Source organism: Myiozetetes cayanensis, unplaced genomic scaffold (genome assembly GCF_022539395.1).
Source record: "Myiozetetes cayanensis isolate MyiCay16 unplaced genomic scaffold, myiCay2020 scf18, whole genome shotgun sequence".
Lineage (NCBI taxonomy): Eukaryota > Metazoa > Chordata > Aves > Passeriformes > Tyrannidae > Myiozetetes > Myiozetetes cayanensis.
This window is the reverse complement of record NW_026087389.1, coordinates 15210312-15232440: the sequence shown is the minus strand read 5'-3', so window position 1 is coordinate 15232440 and position 22129 is coordinate 15210312. Positions and strand designations below refer to the sequence as shown.

The window sequence follows — 22129 nt, the reverse complement described above, 5'->3', positions numbered from 1 at the left end:
TTGTGGTGTCCCCTGGCTGCTCTTACCTTAACCCAGTCGTAGAAACCCGCAAAGTGGGAATTCCTGGCCAGCTCCTTTCAAAGAGAAACAACAGAAGAGTTACCCCTGCTGAGCACAGGGCGCAGGGCTGGGAGACTCAGGGTGGGGGAAAGGAACCCCTTGAGACACCAAACCTGGCAATAATGACTTAGACATTCCTCTCACTCCACAGCCATCACAGGCACCGTGTATTGTGAGGAGAGATGGGCACTCCTAACCCCAAATGTCAGCCGTTAAATATGTATTCCCAAATAAACTCTTTTCAACTCATCTGCAATGGCTCATGTTTACCAGGGACAAGGATTGAATCCACAGTGGCCTTTGATATTTCTAATGACAGAAAATGGGCCTGGCAAGCTCTGATTTGAAAAACCTTCTGAACAACAAAGAAAAGATGACTTATTGCACAGGACAGGTGCAACCTGCACAGTGGTGAGGCAGCTTAGAAATTATTGCCAATTCTTTCACTGGCAATAATTGGCCTTGGCATCAGTTCTGTCCCTGTGGCCTTGGAATACACTTGTGCTGTCAGGCTGGTGCTGGGAGAAGGAGTCAACTCAGGTAACAGAGAAAAGTGAAGTGAGAGCAGAGCCAGTTCTCTCCAGCCTCAAAAGGATCTCAGACATTTGCTTGTCACTCACTTTTAGAATGTCCCCGTAGCACGTCATGCCATCCCCCATGTAGCCTTCAGAGCAAACACAGGATCTCTCTCCTCCACCAAGGGGCACACATGTAGCCTGGAAATACAGGGAAATGGGGAATTAGAAAGCAAACACAGGTGGTGCAGTGTTATCCTGATCTCAGAACTGAATTCTGGCCTTCCGCAGCCTGGGCTAGAGCAGCACACACAGGCACCTTCCTCCTGGTGTCTGCATGGTGGCACTGAATGTGCACCTCATGCTGCTAAGCCTGTGTGATATCTTTGGTTGTGTGAACTCACAAAAAAATCGGAGGATCCACCTTCACAGCACCTTGGTGGCATGCCAGTAAGGTGACATAACATAGAACCTTGCAATTCTCTCAATGCCATGGCTGCAAATCCTCTGTCAGGGAGCAGATGAACCCCCCTTGCCATGCCAGCCCCAGGACAGCTCTTGGGCCACTCACCAAGTCGTGGCAGCCACCGTTGTCCATGAGGCAGGGGTTGATTGCATCACAGCTGTGCCCATCCCCAGCATAGCCCCTCTTGCAGACACACTTGCTCTGCAAGAAAGAGACATTTCAGTTTTATAGACCTATCAGAGCGTCCTCATTTTTTAGTCAAAAAAGGTCCATGGCAGCAAAACTTAATTTATTTTCCTAAATTTTCCTCCTAGTCCCTTTAGACCTGGAAATGTGGAGGTATTTCCTTAGCAGAGCATCATCCTCTCTCACAGCACACACACTGCCTGGTTACTCAAGTGCATTGATCCCTTGCACTGCTTGGCTGTGGGGGTCACTCGGAGATGAGGGTTTCCACCTTTATTTCCAATTTTTCAGGCAGTGACAGATTTTGTGAAAGGCAGAAAGAGGAAAGGAGTTAATTTCAAAGCCTCCTGCTTTCACAATAGCTAGGAGACCTCTTGCACATCTCACCTCACTAAAATCTGCTAAAGACTTGGTACCTATTTTCAGCATGTTGTCCAACACTCCCCTTGTTCAGTGGGAAATGTTAGGTCACCATCAGGCAGCCCAGCTTTGCTCATACCTGTCCGGGGCCGATGTAGACGCAGTCAGCATTGAGGTGGCAGTTCCCTCTGCTCTCCAGCATGCAGTTGTCTATGGCCACACACACCTTCCCATCCCCGGTCCAGCCCACGTTGCACTGGCAGGTGGCAGTGCCAGGGCCTGTACTGGTGCACAGGGCCTTCAGGAGAGGGGAGAGAGAAAGAATTACACTCAGCAGAAAGGAGAGAGTGCAGTGAAAATACAGCAACAAATCTCCTTCATTGCACCGTGGAGAATTTCTGAATGACCAACACTGGTTCCAGCACTAGGGATGGAAGCATCTTCTCCACAAAGGTGATAGAAAACTTCACAGTAAAGTGATTCTGGAAACATTTTGTGTTTTAAGAGATGCAGACACTAGTGCATAGGGCATTCATTATCATCCTGTAAAGCTCTTCCATTACAGAAAAAGTATTTCCTGAAGAGGAGGACCACAATCTCCTGCCTGATGTGGGATGAAATTAATGATGGAGAGCAGATCTCTCTCAGGGAAGACCTACTTTGTACCAGTGGTACATCCTATTTCCTTCTACATGCCCCAGTGTCTTCCTCCTGCTGAGGGGTCTAATTTATGATGAGGTCTGACCATTTGGCAGTAATTGTCATCATAAAGCACCATGTTTTTTACTGTGGATAATAATGTAGTGTTGATGGTTACTGGAAATATGAGTAGGAGCTCACAGTTAAGCTACAGCCTAAACACCACAACAGAGAAGTTAACACATGTTAGAAGAGCTTGAGGGAAATATCAGTGCAAACCAAAAATTATCTGTACAGCTAATTTCCATAGCTGCCAAAATATCTGGTGCAAGCCATCCAAACTCTCCTTGGAGTGTCACATTTTGGCACAAAATGACTGACATCTTTGCAATGACTCTGTCAAGGCACCTGCTATTCCACCTGATCTTACAGATAGGGAAGTTTAGCACAGAAAGCCTGTAACAGTCCCAGGAGTCCTGGATCCCTGCTCTGATTGACAGGAGCTGCTTCTCCATGCTTCACAGTCTGACTCCACTTACATTCTGTGAACAACCTCCCCGTTCTGGCTGACTGCACAGGTCGATGGGCTGGCAGGAAAACCCATCACCTTCGTATCCATCCATGCAGATGCACCTTAAAAGTATAAGCACAAAAGGGACACAGGTGGAGCAGTCCCTCTGAAAGCCAGCAGAGAGCACAAAGGCAGAACGAGCCCCTCAGGCAAGGAAGAGCCTGACTTGGTTTCTAGCAGGTTGGCTGAGTTGCTCAAACAGTCCTGTGAGACGGGTACACAGACACACACACAGAGCCACGAGTGCCTGCACAGTGACAGAGTGCCCCTCAGAGTGCTGCCACACAGACTGACCTGGCTGTGTCGTTGAGGCTGCAGACAGCGTTCTGGTGGCAGTACTGGGACAGCCCGCTCGGGCCACAGTTCTTGGATGTCCTGTCACAGAATTTCCCGGTATATCCCTCCTTACAGGACCAGGACTGACACACACCACCACTGCCAGGCCTGTTGTCACAGACACCATGGACACAGCCACAGTCTGTCAAGCACATGGAGTAAGATTAGTAAGTGCAAAAAGTCCAATATCTACCACAGTGTAGACTCTCAACTTTCCTTCCCAACCTCAGTTATCATCCCCTTTGTTTTTGACAGAGGGACATTTGATGAGAGACATCCATTATAATTCAAAACCTGGCCAGGTCACAGATCCTGGATCCATGTTTTTATAGGCTATAAGGACAGGCTCAAATTTAGGCTATCAAGCTCAAGGTCATTGTCAACTGTCTTTTGTTTGGGAGAGATCTAAATCAAATCCCATACCCAAATTTGGTTGATGTTTCTAAACCCCCATCATCACTGTCATATCAAACAGGTTTCCTCCACTATTGTTTGAAGGGACAGTCATGATGACACTTCTATCACTTCTTTCATGACACTGGTCTTGCCAGAAGGGAATCCAGGATAGATGAACCTGCACTATATCCTTGTCCTACATTCTCCTCTGGTTTCTCCATCAGTCACCAACCTTCATCGCAGTTCTCGCCGTGCTTGTTTGGGTTTGCACAGATGTGACAGGCTGTTCCTTTGAAACCCTCAAAGCACTGACAGTTGCCATTCCCCTGAATGCCATCGCTGCACTGGAAGGAGAACAAAAATGAAACCAAAATGATTGAAACTCAGGGAACAAAGGCAAAGCCAAGAGATTGATATCCATCAAAGGCACTTTGATGCTTGCAGTAACAAACAGGACTTTGAAGAGTTGTGGTAGCAATGCAAAATCCCACATAGCCAGAGCTGTCCCCAACAGCCATGACCTGATTCACAATAGAGCTCAAGAATGAAAACCCACTGAGTGTGTGCCAGTTTCCTTCCACCACTGCAGGCTCAGCCCTGGACCACAAACTCTGAATTGTACTTTACCTACAACTACATCCTCAAACCACACTGATGGAACTGCTCATTGCAAGGCAGCAAGATCCTTCACACTTACATTTCCCCGGCCATAGCACGGACTGGTGAATCCCCCTGGGCACGGCATGCAGTCTGGACCAAAGAATCCTTTGCAGCATCCAGCTTTCTGAAACAAAAGCAAAATTGGTAAGGTATGATATGACTAAATGGGCATTGCCTGGAGCCATCCTGTGCTCGTAGTTCTGAAATCCTCATCTCTGCCATGGACTGGAATGGACTGCCACCTTTGGTTTCTAGGACCTCCTGCACTTCAACAATACCCTGCTTTCTGCTCACAGACTGTTCTCTCAGAACAAACCACTATTTTCTGCACTCTCTCTCTGACTCTAACAATTCAGGTCTGTGTTTTCTATGAGCTTTTAATTCTTTAACAGTGCTGGCCCACTCAGTCCCTCTTTATCCTTGCCCAGGATGCATTCCTTTGGAGGATGCAGCAGTCCTGGATCGCTGGCCTTGTCATGACTCACTAATGGAAGAACAACTACAAGACAAACAGCAGTATTCCATGAGACACCCCAGAATCATTCCCTGCAATTGGCACTGTGAGAGCTCAGGAGTTGCAGACAAACATGAGGTCCATAAATTTGCGAAGAGCGACTTTACTGAACCACCCGACAATGGTTCATAAACAGGATGCAATCACTTCACAGCTTACAGCACTTTCCCTGTGCTCAGTTTTCTTTTGGGAGAAATGCTGAAGATGGGACACCCCAGTTAACTCTGCACCATTTGCCTCATGGCTTCCTGCAGCTCGGCTGGTCACAACCGGGGGTGCTTTATTTTATTTATTTATTGCACTCAGGTTGAACTGAACTGCTTTTTAACATCTGCAGCAGGTGGGTACCCTGTGTTCTCTCTGGCAAAGAAAAAGCAGGTAGCTCCTTCATGTGACGGTCCTGGGGACAGCTTTCTTTTAGATCCCACCCAACCCTCTCAGCTCAAGGAGTCAGAGCTCTCCTTGATGGATGAGGAGGAGCAGAGCTGAGCCCCTGTCAGAGGGAACGTGGTTTCCATCACACTCACCGTGATGGTTTGATTGCAGTACCTGGCGCACCCCTTCTTCAGGACATTCAGCCCTTGTGGGTCATGGATGTAGACACATTCTTTTGGGAAGAGCGTTGATTCCTGTACAAACAAAACAAGTCATCAGCGCTGTCACCTTCCCCTTCGCTCTTTCCGCTGCAGAGAGCAACTGCACCTCATCTCTGAGCTGAGGAAGTTCACTGGGGAGCCAAGGTGAACAAGACACAGTTATGGCAGCCCCAGAAAGAACGAAGCCACGGTGGTCTCCTCTGGTTCCCAGCAGTGCCTGAGCTGAGGTGCTGCCCTTTAGTTACAATAATAGTACCTATGATAGGGGAGAGAGCAAGAGCAGGGGGAGAGGGTAGGGAGAGTGGGGAAGGAAGGGAAGGAGAGGATACAAGGGGGACAAAAGGGCAAGGGGAGGAAACAAAGGTTAAGAAAGAGGGGAGGAAAGAGATATGAGAGGGGAGAAGGCAGAAGGGAGGGAGAATGGGGCAGAGGGGGAGGGAGAGAGAAAATGAGAGTTTGAGAGGGAGGAAAAACAAGTGAAGGTGAGACTAAGAGAGAGGGAAGTGAGACAGAGACAATAAGAGAAAGAGGGGAAAGGGCTGCAAATAATTTTGGAACAACAGTGGCCTGTCATGGAATTAGACATGGGCAGAACTGGGCCCCAGATGATTCCCCAGGCTTCACCTGCCTCAGTCAGGGAGGAAAATGAGCAAGTAGTGATTTTGCAGAGCTCTACTCCAGGCATTCATGATGAGACTGCATTAACAAGTTCTCCTGAAAGTCAGATCTCTCAGAAGACACCCAACAGTTAACAGTTGTGAATACCTCTCTGGCTTTCACAAAAAAACCCCAAACCAAAACAAAACAGAAAGCTAGTTCTGCTCATCTCTGAACCAATAGGGAGCACAGGCCAAGAACAAATTGTTTCTCACCCTCTGCTATGCAGAAAGTTTGTTGTAACTCTCTGGCTGTGATATAGGCAGTGGTAGAGTACTGGATGGTACCAGTGGGATCAGGCTTGGTTCTGGGACTCTGGAGCAGTTGGCAGATTCTGCACATGAGCTGGAAAGCTCTGCCTGAGGCAGAGCAAAAGTGCTAAAAACTGGAAGTCGACAAATTCACTGAGCCCAGATTTTCTCACCGTGCTCTGCACTGATTCAGCACACAGACTGCAGCATAAGAAAGACCACAGAGCAGTGAGTAGGTGACAGACTGGGCTCACAGAGCATGGATACATGCAGAGTACATCCCCTCTAACAAGCCTCTCTGCTGGTTGCCTTTCCTGCTCTCTATTTGAACGTGGCTTGGGCTAGAAACTGTCATTGTGTCTATATGTCATCATGCAAAGAAGAAATTACCAAAATCACAAATACTTACCATTTCCTTGCTGCCAGGTGGGCAAATGCTGGTGTTGAGGGCCTCACAATCCACACAAGAGCCCTATTAAGAAGAGGCAAAAAATCAATCTCAAAGAAACCCATGCTTAGCTACACACTAAGAATGCTACAGAGCTTCCCCTCACAGTTTATATCCAAAACATGCACCTGAAACATTCCTAGGAGGGAGTTTCCACACTCTGAAATGAGTTAAGTTTATTACTTTAATAAAATGACTCCTTTGTCTCGAGGGGATGCTTGCACATATCTGCCAGATGGGGTCTGTCTCCACCCTGGGAGTCTGTCAGCCTGTGGACACTGGGCTGGAAAACACTTTGGGCACCCATACAAGAGTCACTGAATCAGGAAATTATGTGAAACCTTTGGCCCCTTAACTGTGTCTCTCCAAACCCCTTGCCTATTCAGAGACTCATCTTCTTTCTTCAGGATCAAACTGGGGGGCAAGCACCTCAAATGAGGTATATGGAGCTATTCATGTAATGGTATCACACAGCATTTGTAGCTCCTGCTACTGCATGTGTGCTTCCTGTCCAGGCTGCAGGACACCAGTGCTGACAGAGGTGGGAACAAAGCACTGTCAGCTGAGTTAGCAACCCTAGTGTGAAGAAGATCACATAAAGCCTTATGAAAAGGCAAATATACTCAGGAATCAAAGGTGGGTGCACGGAAAGAACAACAGCCTACAGGGAACATGCTGATTACCAGGAAAGCAGTGCCAAGTGTGAGCAGAAGGACCACTGATGGTGCTGATAGTGCCAAAGTTCTCATCATGGATCGAGCAAGGATTAGTGAGGGGGGGGGACCATCAGGAAGGGAGAGGAAACACTAAGCAACACACTAGAGGCAGAGCTATTGAAAACCACAGAGATGTGTTTAAATGTTATTCAGAATTCCCCCTCAGAGGGAGTACATTTCCCAAATGCAATGTACACAGCCTGCCTTTGTCCCTCCATGTGAGTGTGGGGTCCACAGTGAGCACCAGTGTGAGAATGGGACAACCTGACTCACCGTCACAATTTTATGTTGCTCCTCATTGCATCTGTGAGGCAAAATGGGAATTATCGAGGGGGGGATGAAGATGCCATCCAAGGTATGAATGATACCATTTGATGCCACAATGTCTCGCATGTTTAAGGGGATCCCTGATTCATCCATCAGAATTCTTCCCTGGTGCAGAAACACAGTTTTAGCCCATTAGGCAGCATCAGCTACATAAAGGCAACGCAGGAAACAGATGGTTCACAGCATCAAGGGCAACCACACAAATGGTTAAGCCTCTTAGTGGAGTCACAGATTGGATGAGAAGAAGCAAACTAATTCAATGACCTCCTTTAATTCGAGTTTTTTAAGCAGAGGAGGAAGCAGAGATGGGCTGAAACCACTTGTTCAGAACACATCCAGACTTTCTCCTAGCACAGCAGGGTTTGCCCAAAAGGGTTTCGATTCACACTTACATCTGTACTGATGTTGATGGTAAGTATCTGGTTAGCCATAGTAACAATTTGTGGCACCATCATCAGTTTATCTACGGTCACCTAAAATAAAAACACAAGGGAATGGTACCAGGAAAAAGCAGGGTCCTTTCAGTGCAGCTTACAGAATCCTTCCATGATTCCTGCCACTGGAAAAGCTTCTCAGGGGACTTAACATTTACATTTTATGAAATAACTTAAAAACAAACAATAGGTCAGAGGGACATCCAGGACTTTGTGTGAATTGTTTGCAGTACCAGAAACACAGCAGTGCTGGTGGCAGCTGCCTTGGTTTTCATTCTTTGTGTAAGGGTCCAGAACAGCTGAAGTAAATCTCACTAACAGTCTCTTACTAATACAGCTGCAAGTAGGGTCAGACCAATAAGGGGATTTTCCAGGCCATATCCAATAAACAATGAAAGTGCAGCCAGAAACATAATAGAGAACATATTTTGACAGAATAAATAAGCCTAAAGGCAGAAAAAAAGAGTAAACTGCAGCTTCTGTACTGAGAAACTTAATGATTTGAGAAAAGAGAAGTTCTGAGAACCAAGACAACTATTTCTGTGTCCTGCAGCAAAATCTGCTGGACAGTGTTTTTGTTGTAAAGGCCACCCAACTAAGGAGCACCACTACTCCAGAAAACCTGAGAGTCTCTTGATGGACAGCACAGCTGTCCCTTTTAGCAACCACTTTCATGGTAAACTTTTTGTCTCATCAGATCCTGAATCACATCTCTGCTCCTCCAGGGGAAGTCCAAGAAGCAGCAGCTGAAGTCACCAACACTGTGACCTCTGTGCCAAAGGAGTCAGCTGATAATGTGCTGTTCTAAAGAAGCCCAGCTCTGTGGAGTGGGAGCTGCCCTTACCGCTGCTGCAGTGTAGATGTGATGTTTCACCAGTTCCTGGAGTTTATTTATGCCCTAAGGAAAGGAGACAACATCAGGATTAGTTACCCCTTCAACACTCAGAAGTAAGAGGAGGCAAATAAATTTTCTTTTAACCAGTGACTGGCAATGCCAACGTCTATAGCAGTGAATTCATTTGGTGAGTAATTTCCTTCATCTTCCCCTACCAAAGCTGGGGTGAGGAAAAGCCAAGCACCAGATTTAAACAACCTGGCTAACCATATTTCTCACTGCAGGTTCCATCAGCATCCACTTCTCTCCCAGAGCTGTACAGGAACTGTGAAGTTCCTGGTTTAGTTAACTCCAGGAAGAAGAATTTTCAGCAATGACCAGATGCACTGCACAAAGACATTCCAGTGCAACACAGTCAGCTCAGGATGTCTTACAGCACTGTGAGCTCTCACCTCTGTGAAAAGGTAAATGAGCCTTCCATCTCTCAGCTTATCCACACCATCATTGCTGGGCACAAATACAGTAAAAGGGCCTGGTCCATCCAGGATTGCAGGCAGGCCACAGTTCTGCAAAAACAGCGAGAGATTTCATCATGGATCGAGCAAGGGTTAGTGAGGATGGGTCCATCAGGCAGGGAGAGGAAATACTGAGCAACACACCAGAGGCAGAGCTGTTGAAAACCACTGAGATGTGTTTAAATGTTATTCAAAATTCCCCCCAAGGCAGCAGCAGGCTTTGTACAGCGGCAGGACCACATCTCCCCAGACACAAACTCGCTTACCTCCAGTATAGTTTCAAACCTACTGAAGATCTCCATCGAAGCAAGGATCTCACCAATGGTTTTCTGCAAGAAGATACAGGAGAGGAAAAACATGGCTGGGGCTGAGTGAGCTCTGAGCACACACTGGAATGCCCAGTTTGTGGTTTGCAGGTTAAGATCTACAGGAGACCCATCATCCTCAAAGAGATGGGCACAGTCAAATCCCTATGAATACCCAGAGCAATTGGTACACCATTCTCAGGGCACTCGACACTCCAGATGATTTTTGAACACAGAAAGTAAAACCACAGCATTACCCGGTCTGTTTTTATAGATTAACTACAATGGGGTAAAGGAAGTGCAAACTGTTACCAAAATTCTACCAATTCCAAGAGATTTTGTAATTCTCTTGTAAGTTTTTTGCAAGGAAGGCAAGAGATCCTGCTTTCTCCATACAGAAACACTATAAAAATGCTCAGGCTTAACAATGCAATAGCTATGACAAAACCATTTCCATAACAGCACAAGTGTGGCTGTGTCCAAGCACATATTCAGCTAATAGGGAAAAGTATTTAGCAGAACCTGATCCTGAAACTCCAACCCAGTGTCTTAAACTCAAGACATGGCCTCAGAATGCAAAAGTCTAATCATTATTTGTCCCCATTTTAAATACTTTTAAAGCAAAGACAATTTCTTGATTATAATTTCAAAACACAGTACAGACCAATTAAAGAAAATCTTCATTTGATTTTTATGTGAAAAATGTTTTTCAATGTTTAGCCTGTAAGTTACATACTATTTAAGACACAGTTTTAAAAGAGTTTATTTGCTATGAAGGGAGTGATCTCACTCATGGAAGGAGAATTCTCTACTTATACAAGCACTGTGAAAGCATAATTGCAAGATCTTTATCTGGCTTATGCAGTGCTATTAGCTACTTTTAGTGGTATTTTACTAGTGCATAACAGGTCTTATCAAGAGCTGAAATTAAAAAAAAATAGCCTTTTCCCTTTAAAAAAAGCCTCACTGATTTGGAAGGTTAATGAAGAAAACGGCTCTTTTTTTAGAAGTGTTTACTCTGCTGTCCCATAAAAGAGAAGAAATACCAATACCTGTGGGTTGCTGAGGTTGTCACTGCTGGGTTTTTTCCTCAGGGTGTTAACCACATGCATGATGCCATTGGCTGCTGGCAGGTTTGACTGCAGAACATTGTACAGTTCCCCCGGCAGGTCTTGATATCGAAATGATTTGATGTATGTCTGGATAAATAAAAGGTTATTTTCTTGTGGTGTATCTCTGTTATCATGACAGATCTATAAATCAGTGCTCTCTGCCTATGGGTCAGCAAGGTGAAGGCACAACCAGAGTTACTCTCCGAAAAGTAAATTTAAGGGGTAAAACAGACACCCCACTCTACTTGAGTTGGGGTAATGTTTAGATCCTGAGGGTTCTTAGAAGTCATGGTACAAAAAAAACAAATCAAAAAAACAAAAAAAAAAAACCAACAAAAAAACCCCACCTCATCTGGGACAATCAGCTCTAGAGTTAAGTCTGAGTGTGAACAATGCTTGGTCCCAGCTCTGGATCACAAAGGGGTGCTGTGACCATCAAGAGCTGCCTCCGTCTGCCAAGTACAAGCAGGCAGTACAAGAGAGGCACGGTGACCCCTGGGCAGCAGGGTACAGGATTTGGAGGCAGTCCTGGAACTACAGCTTTGACTGCACATTTTTATTGAATCATGATGCTGACAAGGAGTCTTCATAACAGAGCCAAAGCATCAGGCTCACTGTACAAGGCACAGATCTGGCCCTTCCCCCTTGCACACAGCCATGCACTGAATCTGGGTGTGTGAAAGGGTTCAAGGGTAATCTATAAACTAAACATCCAAGTGTTGGTGCTGCAGCCACTATCCCAGTTCAGGGAAGCACAGCTTCCCTGTGCTTCTCATTTCACCACAGGCAGTTCTTTGAATTGCTCCTCCCTGCCCTAAACTTCAGCTCACATCACTGAGGATTCTGGCTGAAACACAGGAAGGGGAGGGCAGACTTATCCAGATCAAAAGAGTCCCGAGTAAGCCAACAGGAAAGAATTTTAAAAGGAGCATTGACAAGCTCAGCTCGGATTCCCTGGCTCCAAATAGTGCTTTGTCCTTTTAATGCATGCAGGGCACATGCACTATGACCTAGACCTCAAGGCCAAGGCTGGATCCTCAGAGAGGAAGCAGGGCTCTCTCCCTTGGCCACCTGTGAGCATGCATGCAGGAAAGCTGCAGGATGCAGAGGGATCTGTGGAGACTGGAAAACATGAGTCAACTGGAAAAGGGGAAAAAAAGAGCCTTTCGTATCAGAACAGGATGATGAAAAATCTTTGATAGAAAGACTAAGAAAAATAAAATAGAAAGAGAGGAAAAGAGAAACTAGAAGTGAAAATATTCAGCATGTGTCCAAGCACACAAACCCCAAGGAATCATTCACTCTGAAGAGAGACTTGGTTGCCTATTCCATATCAGCCACACAGATATTGTAGCTGCTAATGGCTGGTGCAGGGAAAAGGTCTCTTTTCCAGAATACACAGACAGACCACAGAAAGACCATTCACAAGTGAAGTTCTGGCTAATTTGTTGTCTGTGAGAAAGGGAATGTGGTTGCTTGGGGTGTCTGGTCTGTCCCTTGCTTGAGACTCCACAAAGGAGTTGTTCTGATCACAGGCAGGCTGATGACAGAAAAGGTTTTCTGGTCAGGAAAGCGCATCAAGGGAACTCTGCTCAAGCTCCCATCTGTGCTGTGTGAAAGCAGCAGTCCAGGCCTTCAGGAGATGCTTTACCTGGCTCGTGAATGTCAGCTGGTGTCCTGACAAGGTCCACATAGTCTTGGTTTTTATCATGTCTTCTATCAAGTGCAGGCCAGGAACAATGTGCATTCTGCACAACCGCTCAGCAGTGGTGTCCTTTGGGCAACAAAGTCCACATTAAAAAGATAAATGACATGTTCTTTCAGAAACTTCATTTACCATGACATTGCCTTTTCCCAGCTAACACACACACACAGAAATACTTAGTATACAGGATGGAACTTCCCTCTTCACTTTGGATCACTGGAGTAGCACTGTGGCAAAACTCTTGCTTCTGTTTGTGTACACATTCAAACACAGGGAGACTGATTAACCTGCAAGTAACGTTAGAGGAATCCCCCAGACAGAAACCTACTGGATTTGGACAATTTGAGAACTATCCTTGCATGGTTGAGATTATAAAATTTGTTGAAGCTCTCCATACACAATCTTTGCTGATGCCAAATGAGGTAGGTGGTCTAATCTGCTAAATTTGCATTTAATTTCTTCCTTTCTTCTCAGGGCTTTTCACCACTGGTGCTTTTGTAAAACAATCCTTGGTCAGTACTGATTTAGGTAGAACTGATCCTTCTGGGAACAGGTAGACAAGATAACTCGGGGGCCTTTATTGATGTATTTTTGATGAATCCAGAATTACCATTTCTGGCCATAGGTCCAAAAGCCAATACTTTGATGCAATACTCAGCCCCTTCTGAAAACACCACCCTCAAGTACTGAAAAGCCACCTAATGTTTTGAGAATAGTCACACACAGGAGGTTCGAGCTACAAGTGAAGAATGGCCAGAAAGACTCACACTTCCTGACATTAAAACCAAACAAACTCCCTCAGTATTGGAGAAAGAGATAGAGATTTTTAAAATAATGTGAGGGATGTAACATCCTCTGGGAGACTGCTACTTAACCAGACAATGAAAACCCTTCCCAAGAGGCAGTTTCTATAAATGTTGCCTGCCAAAGTTCCTCTCTTTTGTCAATCAGTTTTTACAGGCTGCAGAGCTCAGACAGGAAAGAATCCTAAGACAGCAAAAAGTCGCTGAAACCCAGAAAACTTACATTAAATTCCATTCTATCATGAATGGGGAGAAGGGATGGCACAAAGACTGTGAAGGGCCCGTATTTAGTCAGCAATGCTGAGCAACCAGAAGCTGTAAAAAGAAGGGCAGTGTGAAGTAATTACTTGATGTATGGTTTCACTGCAGCAATAATTATTCCTCTTGTCCAACAGCACAAGTCAACCTACCCATTATCAGTCTAGTAACTAGTACTTGTAACTAGTACTTGTTTACAAGGAAGCAGAGGTTGTTTGGTACTGCTATCACAGCCCAGCTTGGTTGCTATGAGTTTTAAGCACTTGCCAAGGAGATTTCTGAAGGATTGGTGACTCTGGTGCACTTTGAATCACTGCTGAAATTTGCAGAATGTTGATAATAATTTTGTTCCTCCATGCTTACCACCTTATTCTTGGGCCAAGTCTTCCCTTTGAAACAACTAATTTTTGTGTCTCATCAGTATTTTTTATAGTTAACTACTTCTTGAGAAGCTGCTATGAATCCACAGTTGTCAGTTTTCACTCAATCAACAAAGGTTTTTAGTAAATCCCACTGCACAGGAGTCAGGAACTCAGAGATCTTTGTGTGGTTGCCCATAGCATAAATCATTATGGAAAACATATGCAAAACATGAGTGTTGGCAACACTGATATGAGGAAGGGTACTTAAAAAAGCTAAGTTGAGCTTTTAGCCCTGTCCCTGTGCTCCTGCAAGGCAGTGGAGATAAAAGACTGGTAGAGGACAAGCTGGAGAAGGTATCTAACATAATTAAGCTCTGGTATGACCCAAAGGGTTCTCATTCTGTCAAATATAAAATACTCAACGGTTTCCCAAATTCCCAATCCAGAACTGGTAAGAGGAGTTCAGAGATGCGATGTGTTTTATGATCATACATTTTGAAACAGATCTATTATGCTGAAAGAGCTTTTATGCTGAAAGTAGCCCTTTCTGACCCACTCTTGTCCCCACATCTGTTCCATGCCCCAAACAAAACCCAAAAACACTTACCAAACATTTTCTTGGCGACGTTAAATTTCCTAGCAAACCTTCCTCGCAAATTGTGCTGATTTATCTCCCCCAAGAGATCTTTATAGCAGCTTCTCCCATCTCCAATCTCCCATTCTTTACACACACAGCTAAGAGACAAGAACGAAACATAACAAATCATTATAAACCAGTTTGCAACATATTCAACAAATGTGAGTAGAACAACATGTCAGTACCTATGCTTGAAAGACAAATCCCAGCTTTAAGATCGTAGGATAATGGAATGGTTTGGGTTGGAAGGGACCTTAAAGAACATTTCGTTCAAACCCCTCCTGCCATGGGCAGGGACACCTTCCATTAGACAGGTTGCTCAAAGCCCCATCCAGACTGGCCTTGAACACCTCCAGGGACACAGGTAAGAGCTGAGTAACTTCTGCCTAAACTAAGTGACAGGAAAAAAGATGCACAATTCTGCAGAGCAAGCAAATTTGACCTATCCCAAAAGGATGAAGATGCTTTCTCTGATAAAACCAACATAAGGATTGCTGTACAATTCAGGGTGCAGACATCCACAATATATTTATCAACACCTTCCTAACTTGATATTCAGTCAGTACCAGTCACTACAGCATATGAAAATTTGAGGTAATGCATAAAAAATCCATAAAACCCATAGGCTAAGTGGCAATCTGGCAATCTGGCAAACAGCTCCCATGTGACCCCGTGGCTTCAGCAAGAAGTGCCAGCTCGAGCACACCAGGTATCTACAGTTCATCTCTACTCAATGAGAGTTGATGATGGCTGATGACTTTTCCAGAAAAGCTTATCTACATGTGAAAATCTCCGCCCTGATTCACACGGCCCCACGGTCATTACTCAGGGACTCCCGAGATCCCTGGCCGATAACTGTGTTTTTTCCCGTTTGGGCTTTGTCCAAGGGTCGGCTCTGCTCTTTCTGTTTCAGCCATGCAAAGACATGTGGCACAGAGGAGGGCTCTGACATCACTCCAGCCTCCCAGGGCTGCGTGCCAGCAGCTGGGGAACAGATCTATAAAGCAGGGGCTGTGCTGAACACGGTGTCCTGCTCTGTGCCCGCAGACCTTCAGAAAGGGAAGCCACTGCGTTTCAGTCCTGGTCTGGAGCACACAGGGAGCAGGTGGATAATAATAGTTTCAGCAGCACTGGAGAAGGAAAGGTCAGGGAGATGGGCTTGCTCTTACCCTCTTCAGTCTCTCAGTCAAGCTCCATCTTTTCTTGATAACACACAAAATCCTCAGGTATGCAAAAATGATCCTATATCCGGCAATATTTCCCATCTAAGGAGTGTCAACTTCTAGGTGTTCTGCTCCAAAGGACTAAATGAGGTCTGGTGTTCCTTCACTCAGTTTCTCCCTTCCCTGTCTATCTGCAATTCTACCTTATTTCCTGCTTATAGGCCTGAGTGGGAGAAGAGACAAAGACTTACCCTTCAGAAGCAAGTGTGGGCAAATGTGAGCAAAGAAGTCACGTATTTCCCCTTTAATAATTGATTATTAACTCATAATAACTTACTACCATCACTAACCTGGGAGGCTACACCTCCAGTTCACATCACAGAAGATCCTGCTACCCCAGATTTAAAGCATCTTGTGACCCACATGCCCAAATTTACAATGACTGATGTAAAACTCCTCTTTCAATGGGTTTGTTACAAACAGGTTCTTCTCAAGGGGCAGCTGTGGCCCATACTCCTGAGATCACTCTCAGTTGTTTCAAAGTTCAGCTCATCCAAACTCAGTCTCCATTCTAGCTGCAGAAGAAGCTTCTTTATTTGCAGTCTTTAAACTGGCTTACCTAGGATTCCCCTGAGCATTAATTTCACACTTGGAAGTCACGTCGCAGAAATACTGCCGGCAATCGTTGGGAAACGCAGAACACTCGGACGAAGGAGTTCTCCTGCTCATCCCAGGCTTGCAAGCACAAGTTGCCTAAGGGAAGGCAACACAGTGACCATAGAGCTGCATTCATCATCTCATACCCACTAAGTCACCCTAGAAAAGAGCTGTCTGGTTTCCCTTTGCAAAGTGTAAAGTGAGGAGAGCAGATCAGACCAACCCAATCATCAGTCCATTGAACAGCTTCTCAGCTGGCAATTTTGCAGACCTTTGTTGTTGTTCTTACCTCTCCTGGACGTCTGTAAACACAAATTGTAGAGTTTTCCGGGCAGCCTCCGTTGTTGTCAACACAAGGGTTTATGGGCTGGCAAATGCTCCCATCTCCTTGATATCCTTCTTTGCAGGTACATTGATATGTTCGTGATCCAAGAGCTTTACATACAGCGAAGGGGGAGCATGGAGAAGGAGAACAAGGATCCTGAGCTGCAATTAAAGGGATGAGAGGTGAGTAGAACCAAATTTCTCTTTTCAAAACAGCACTTGCTGCAGTGCAGAAGAATGCAAAAGGCCTGGAAAGAACGGAGGAATTTGTACTATCAAACTTCTAAAATTTCACAGTAAAATAAAATCATTTCAGACAGCAGACATTTGGGGTTTTTAAATCCGAGGAATTTGGATGACACATTTTTCATGTTACTTTAGTAACAGAAGTGTGAGTGACAGAGAATGCTTGGATTTACTTCTGAATTTCCATCATATCTGAGGATATATGAAACTGCAGTTTGATCAGCAAAATCTGCAAAAAGCCAGTGAAAACAGAGCTGACCATAGTTATTTGATCAAATGCATCTTATTGACTTTTTTCTAAGAAAACCAATTCACAGATTTAAATGTGAAAGCAGTGAAGAACTCTGCCAATCACACACTGTGTTATTTAAACTGGTTCAGACTCACCAATACCCTGCTGTCACAGTTATTTAGTACACACTTATAAGTGAGTGCTGGATGGAACCTGCAACTCTAATTCACTTCTTGCTTTCATGACCAAGTGAGAGGAGAGCGAAAAACAGCCCTTAATCTTCAAGGGTTTCCTAAAAAGCAGGTTCTTGAGCCTCTGCAGTGATGTAGGCATTGTACTCACCACAATAGAACTCATCTGCAGATACCAGTGCAACAAGATTTTTTCCAAACAGGGGACCATTTAGGGTCACTGAGAAGTTTCTCACCTTGGCAAGTGCTCCCAAGCTTTCTGTAGCCCGACTTGCAGGCACACTGTGCAGTCCCATCCTTCACCACACACTCGCTGTTGGGCTCGCACGTCACGCCTTTGCACAGGGGCAGCTCTGCAATCACACAGCAAGGGGGGTCCTTTGAGCATGCAGGGCACTGAGGGGAGATGTAACTTATCTCACAGAATTACCTCAATGTGAAGGCAAATGTGGTTTCCAGAGGACCCCAAGCTGGCACAAAAGCCAGAGGATATGAGCAGTGCAGGCAGCTCTAAATCCCTGGCTGCCTGGGTAGTCAGGTCCCTCAAAGCTTAGGGACAGGAAAGGTTCTAGCTGGTTTCCAGAGACAGAGCAGAGGCATAAAGGGGTGGTACATCTGAGCCACTGTCACAAAGTGGGGAGCAGACCCCAACTCTTCCCTCTGACAAGACAGATCTCCAATGCTCAGATCATCTTCCCTCTACATTTCCACCTATTCATTGCCCCCCTGCACCTTCAGGGACACAGGCACCCACACCCACAGCACAGGTTACTTTAACAGCCCCTCTGCAGCTCCCAGTGTATTTACCTTGGTCACACCTGGGGCCTGTGTAGCCTCCATGGCACGTGCAGCTCCCGTTGCCAGCGACGCCGCTGCTGCACTCCCCGTGCACACAGTCACACTCTGCAAGGGAAGGAAGACAGGCCTGCCAGGCAGGGCACAGGGCTCCAGGCACACACAGGGCTCCAGGCACACACAGGGCTCCAGGCACACACAGGGCTCCAGGCACACATTGGCCAGCTGCCCTGGCACCTGGCACCCTGATTTCCCACCAGTAATCCACTGCAAAAGTAGCTCCTTATAAAAATTGGCCAAGGCAGTCAGAGCTTTGAGAGGGTAAACTGGGTGTCCTGGGCTCAAGAAGACTGCTCAAGGTAGCACGCTCAAGGTACTGCCCTGCAAGAGCAACTATCTCAAATACAAGATCTAGACCAGCTTTTTGGGGCACATGTGCACAGCACATGAGCACAACCAAAAACATCACTGCTGTGTCAGCTGTGTGGACACAAGGAACCAGGAGCTGGGCAAAAGCACCAGACATGAAAAGCAAATTGCTGTGTGTAATGATTTTTTATGGAGGGTAACAGGGAAGAAGCTGAGAGACAAGTGAGGCAGCTACAGGAGTCTGAAAAACAGTTGAGCAGTGAGTGTGGGTTGTTTCAGGGATGTAGGTAACGACTGGCTAAAAAGAGAGAGGAAACTGGGATAGCCCTGAGAAGGGGAGAGAGCGATTTACAATAGGAAAAATGGACTGAATTGACTGAAAGACTGAGAATCATTTGTCTAATGGGACAGCAGAGAAGGGCACAAAGACAAAATACCCAGACGCCTGCTATCGAACTCTGCCACTCTCCTCTCCAGCACCCTTCCTCACCCAACCTCTCCCTCCTCCTTCCTCGCTTTCAGTTATTTCTGTGGAGGTTTCACCTGAATTATTTGTTCTTACCTGACTGACAGTCTGGGCCAAAACGATTTTCATCTCCACAGTTCTGGCAGGCGAACCCACTGTATTGCTCCTAGAAGGGTCCCAAAATGTGCCAGGTATTATTTTTCTGTATCACTCCATTGTTCCACACATTGTTAGAGTTCAAAATCTCTCCCATTTTTGATTTTCTGTGGCAGTGTGAAGCAGCACAGTGCCCCAGTAGCACTAACCAGCCCCCACGGCAGAGGAGCCCACAGTGTGAACTGACACACAGAGGGCGTGGAAAACACCAGCAAAATTCTGATGGGCACTGAGGAAATGATGTCCTGATTAGAGACAGACAGGAATGTACCAGCTGGCTTCTGATATCCCTCTGAAAAATGAGTCTGGAATTCACTGATGCCAGTGGGTTTTTTACAATGATGTTACAGGGCTTGAGGTCCTTCAGCATATATTTTAATTGATATAAGGTGTCTTTGAGTAGGATTTGAGCTATTAATTAAGGGTGCTTTAAAAACATACAGTTCATAAGAGAAAATTTCAAGTCTGACATTGATCCTTGAAACTAGAAATCTTAGAAACACCGCTCTAGACAATTCGAACGTGCAGGGATTGTTTGTGTTTTTGTTGTATTAAGTCTCGAAAGAAAAAAAAATCTGTCCTAAATTCTCTTTCTGGTCCCTCCTGCTTTTCTTGAAAGAGGGAGATTCTGCCTTCCAAGGTGCAGGACTGATCCATGTGGGAAGTATATCATCCAAATCTGGAAAAGGTGCACCTCATTAAGAGCCAAGTGTCTCATGGCTTCTTGCAGCCAGAGACAGATCCTGATTATTTGAACTGATTAGGGGGTTACATTCATGCAATTCTTTTTTCCTTTCCTTTCCTCTTATTCTTCCCAACTCCATATCCTTTCCAACAGTGTCTTAGTGCTGTTGCAGACCACACCAGTCCTCCAGGAGAACCACAGACACTGATGCTGGAATGAAAGAAGCTGCTGATGACCCTCCAGGCAGATGGGCAGCCTTCATCCAGAACCTGTGCACAGACACTGTGCAACCCCCTCTGACAAAAGCACATCACCCTCAGAATAAATCAGGCACTGACCTTGCAGATGCAGGTCCCATTTTGCTGCATCCCGTCCAAGCATGTGCCATGGCCATTGCAGGGGTTTTCAGAGCCACCTGGACACTCTGGCAGGTAGGAGACAGGCCAGGCAAGGTTAGATTGAACCACCACCACCCACCTTTCCATCTCCTCCTTCCCCAGGTATTCCAGTTGTACAAAGGTCTCTTCACCAGTAAATTACCCAGCACACCTAACACTGCCTCAGAGCTGGTGGATGTGGCCTGGAGTGACACCAAGGAGCAGTTGGGTTGCTAAGAAAAGCCTTTTACTAAAAGTCTAAGGAAAAGTCCCAACAGGCCATAAATAACTAAATTTCAGCAAAGGCACTGAAGCATTTTTCAAGGTTGAGCCATTGCTTGCATCAGTGAGAGGTAGTTTCAAACATCTGAGGGGAATTCTGAAGCTCAGGACAGACAGGAACCTGCTCTGCAAAGATACTGAGCATTTCCAGCTCTCCCTTCAGGAAGTGTACCCAGAAAAACATGGTCCACAGATCTTTGGAGTGGGGTACCTCCAAATTCTGGGGACTGTTTCTGATCCTCTTAGCCATGTGATTTCTCTGACAAAGCCAGTTGCTTATTCAAAGCACTTTTTTGTGAGGACAGGCTCAAGCACTCAAAAAAATCTCCCATTTTCTGCGTAACTGGAGAGCGTCTTTCCCTATCCCAGCAGTCAATCACACGAAAAAATGTTCAGATTAGTAGTTCTTGCTTTTGGATTTTTGAGACAAGACTAAACAAATTCTCATTGCTTGGCATAAAGCTGAGTGGGAGCTTTGGGGTGGTTGTTTTCTGTGGCTGAATGGCTGGCTAACCCCAGACTACACAGCAGCACACGTGGCACACGCGCTGCAGACTACAGGGACATCAGAAAGATCTTCCTCTTCCTTTGGAAACTTTGTTAAAGAGGAACAAAAACATCCCTTTCCAAAAGTTTATTTTTAAAGAGGAGACAAAAGGAAGTTCCACCGCAGGAGGTTATGTTATGTGTTAAACGCAAGAGGATTCAGCTCATCTGGAACAAAGAGATTGTGTGCTGAGCTTCCCAGAGAGATAATGGAGACCTTGTGAGTGTTTAAGGAATAATGAAAATTAATCACATCAGTGGATATTTAATGCCTCCTATTAAAGCTGGTTTGACTTATTCAACAGCTAGAGATGGTTGTAAAAAAAATTTAAAACTTACCATAGCACTCTGTACCCCAGAATCCTGGACAGCACTTCTTCTCCTCAATTTCCTTCTTACATATGTGATGACACCCTGGCAGGGAAAGGGTATTTTCTCCCAACTTGACAGAGTACCTTAAAAAGAACAATCCGAGATTTGTGATTACAACACAAACCTAGACCTGGCCTGTTGGAGGGTTTCTAAGCAGTCCCACTGTGGTGCACTGAGCTCTGAAGGGAAGGAAGGGCCCTCATCCCCTCTGTCGTGCAGGCACACAGGAGGTTGCACTCTGGTTGTGTCTTCTCTAAGGAGGCCCATTGGTCTGAGCCTCAAAGGTTGGTTACAAGAAATCTGTCAGGGACTGGGCATGAGACAGGACCTTGCATCAGGATGGCAACCTTGGATGCTGGAGGGTTAGACATGCAAAGTCAGGATCTCCAGAGTGTCTCAACATTCAACTTCACATCAAAAATAACCTTGAAAGAACAAAATCTCCTCGCGGGACTTGTCTCTTTCTGCCTTTTACTAAAAAGTCCAGATTGAGATGCCATAAATTTGGATTTCATAGCTGTGTCATTCACAGATTCACTATTCAATCTGAAATCCCTCAAAGAAGCATCTTCTTTTCAACCCTTCATCCCTCCCCTCTCCACGC

General features: G+C 45.6%; 1 protein-coding gene across 2 annotated transcripts in view; it reads right to left on the bottom strand.

Moving 5' to 3' along the window:
• STAB1 (stabilin 1) overlaps positions 1–22129 on the bottom strand; it is a 52475-nt gene that overhangs the window by 22582 nt on the left and 7764 nt on the right. For both annotated transcript variants that reach the window (XM_050313304.1, XM_050313305.1), the window contains 26 exons: positions 21493–21608; positions 20287–20372; positions 19204–19273; positions 18285–18380; positions 17714–17830; positions 16774–16970; positions 16447–16580; positions 14635–14762; positions 13631–13722; positions 12551–12673; positions 10840–10986; positions 9749–9811; positions 9420–9533; positions 8977–9030; positions 8091–8171; positions 7645–7803; positions 6617–6679; positions 5231–5332; positions 4227–4313; positions 3762–3873; positions 3092–3275; positions 2766–2859; positions 1727–1885; positions 1147–1242; positions 681–776; positions 27–74 (listed from right to left, as the gene is read on the bottom strand). In XM_050313304.1, coding sequence (XP_050169261.1) covers positions 27–74; positions 681–776; positions 1147–1242; positions 1727–1885; positions 2766–2859; positions 3092–3275; positions 3762–3873; positions 4227–4313; positions 5231–5332; positions 6617–6679; positions 7645–7803; positions 8091–8171; positions 8977–9030; positions 9420–9533; positions 9749–9811; positions 10840–10986; positions 12551–12673; positions 13631–13722; positions 14635–14762; positions 16447–16580; positions 16774–16970; positions 17714–17830; positions 18285–18380; positions 19204–19273; positions 20287–20372; positions 21493–21608 — 2818 coding nt within the window. The remainder of the gene's footprint in view (positions 1–26; positions 75–680; positions 777–1146; positions 1243–1726; positions 1886–2765; positions 2860–3091; positions 3276–3761; positions 3874–4226; positions 4314–5230; positions 5333–6616; positions 6680–7644; positions 7804–8090; positions 8172–8976; positions 9031–9419; positions 9534–9748; positions 9812–10839; positions 10987–12550; positions 12674–13630; positions 13723–14634; positions 14763–16446; positions 16581–16773; positions 16971–17713; positions 17831–18284; positions 18381–19203; positions 19274–20286; positions 20373–21492; positions 21609–22129) is intronic.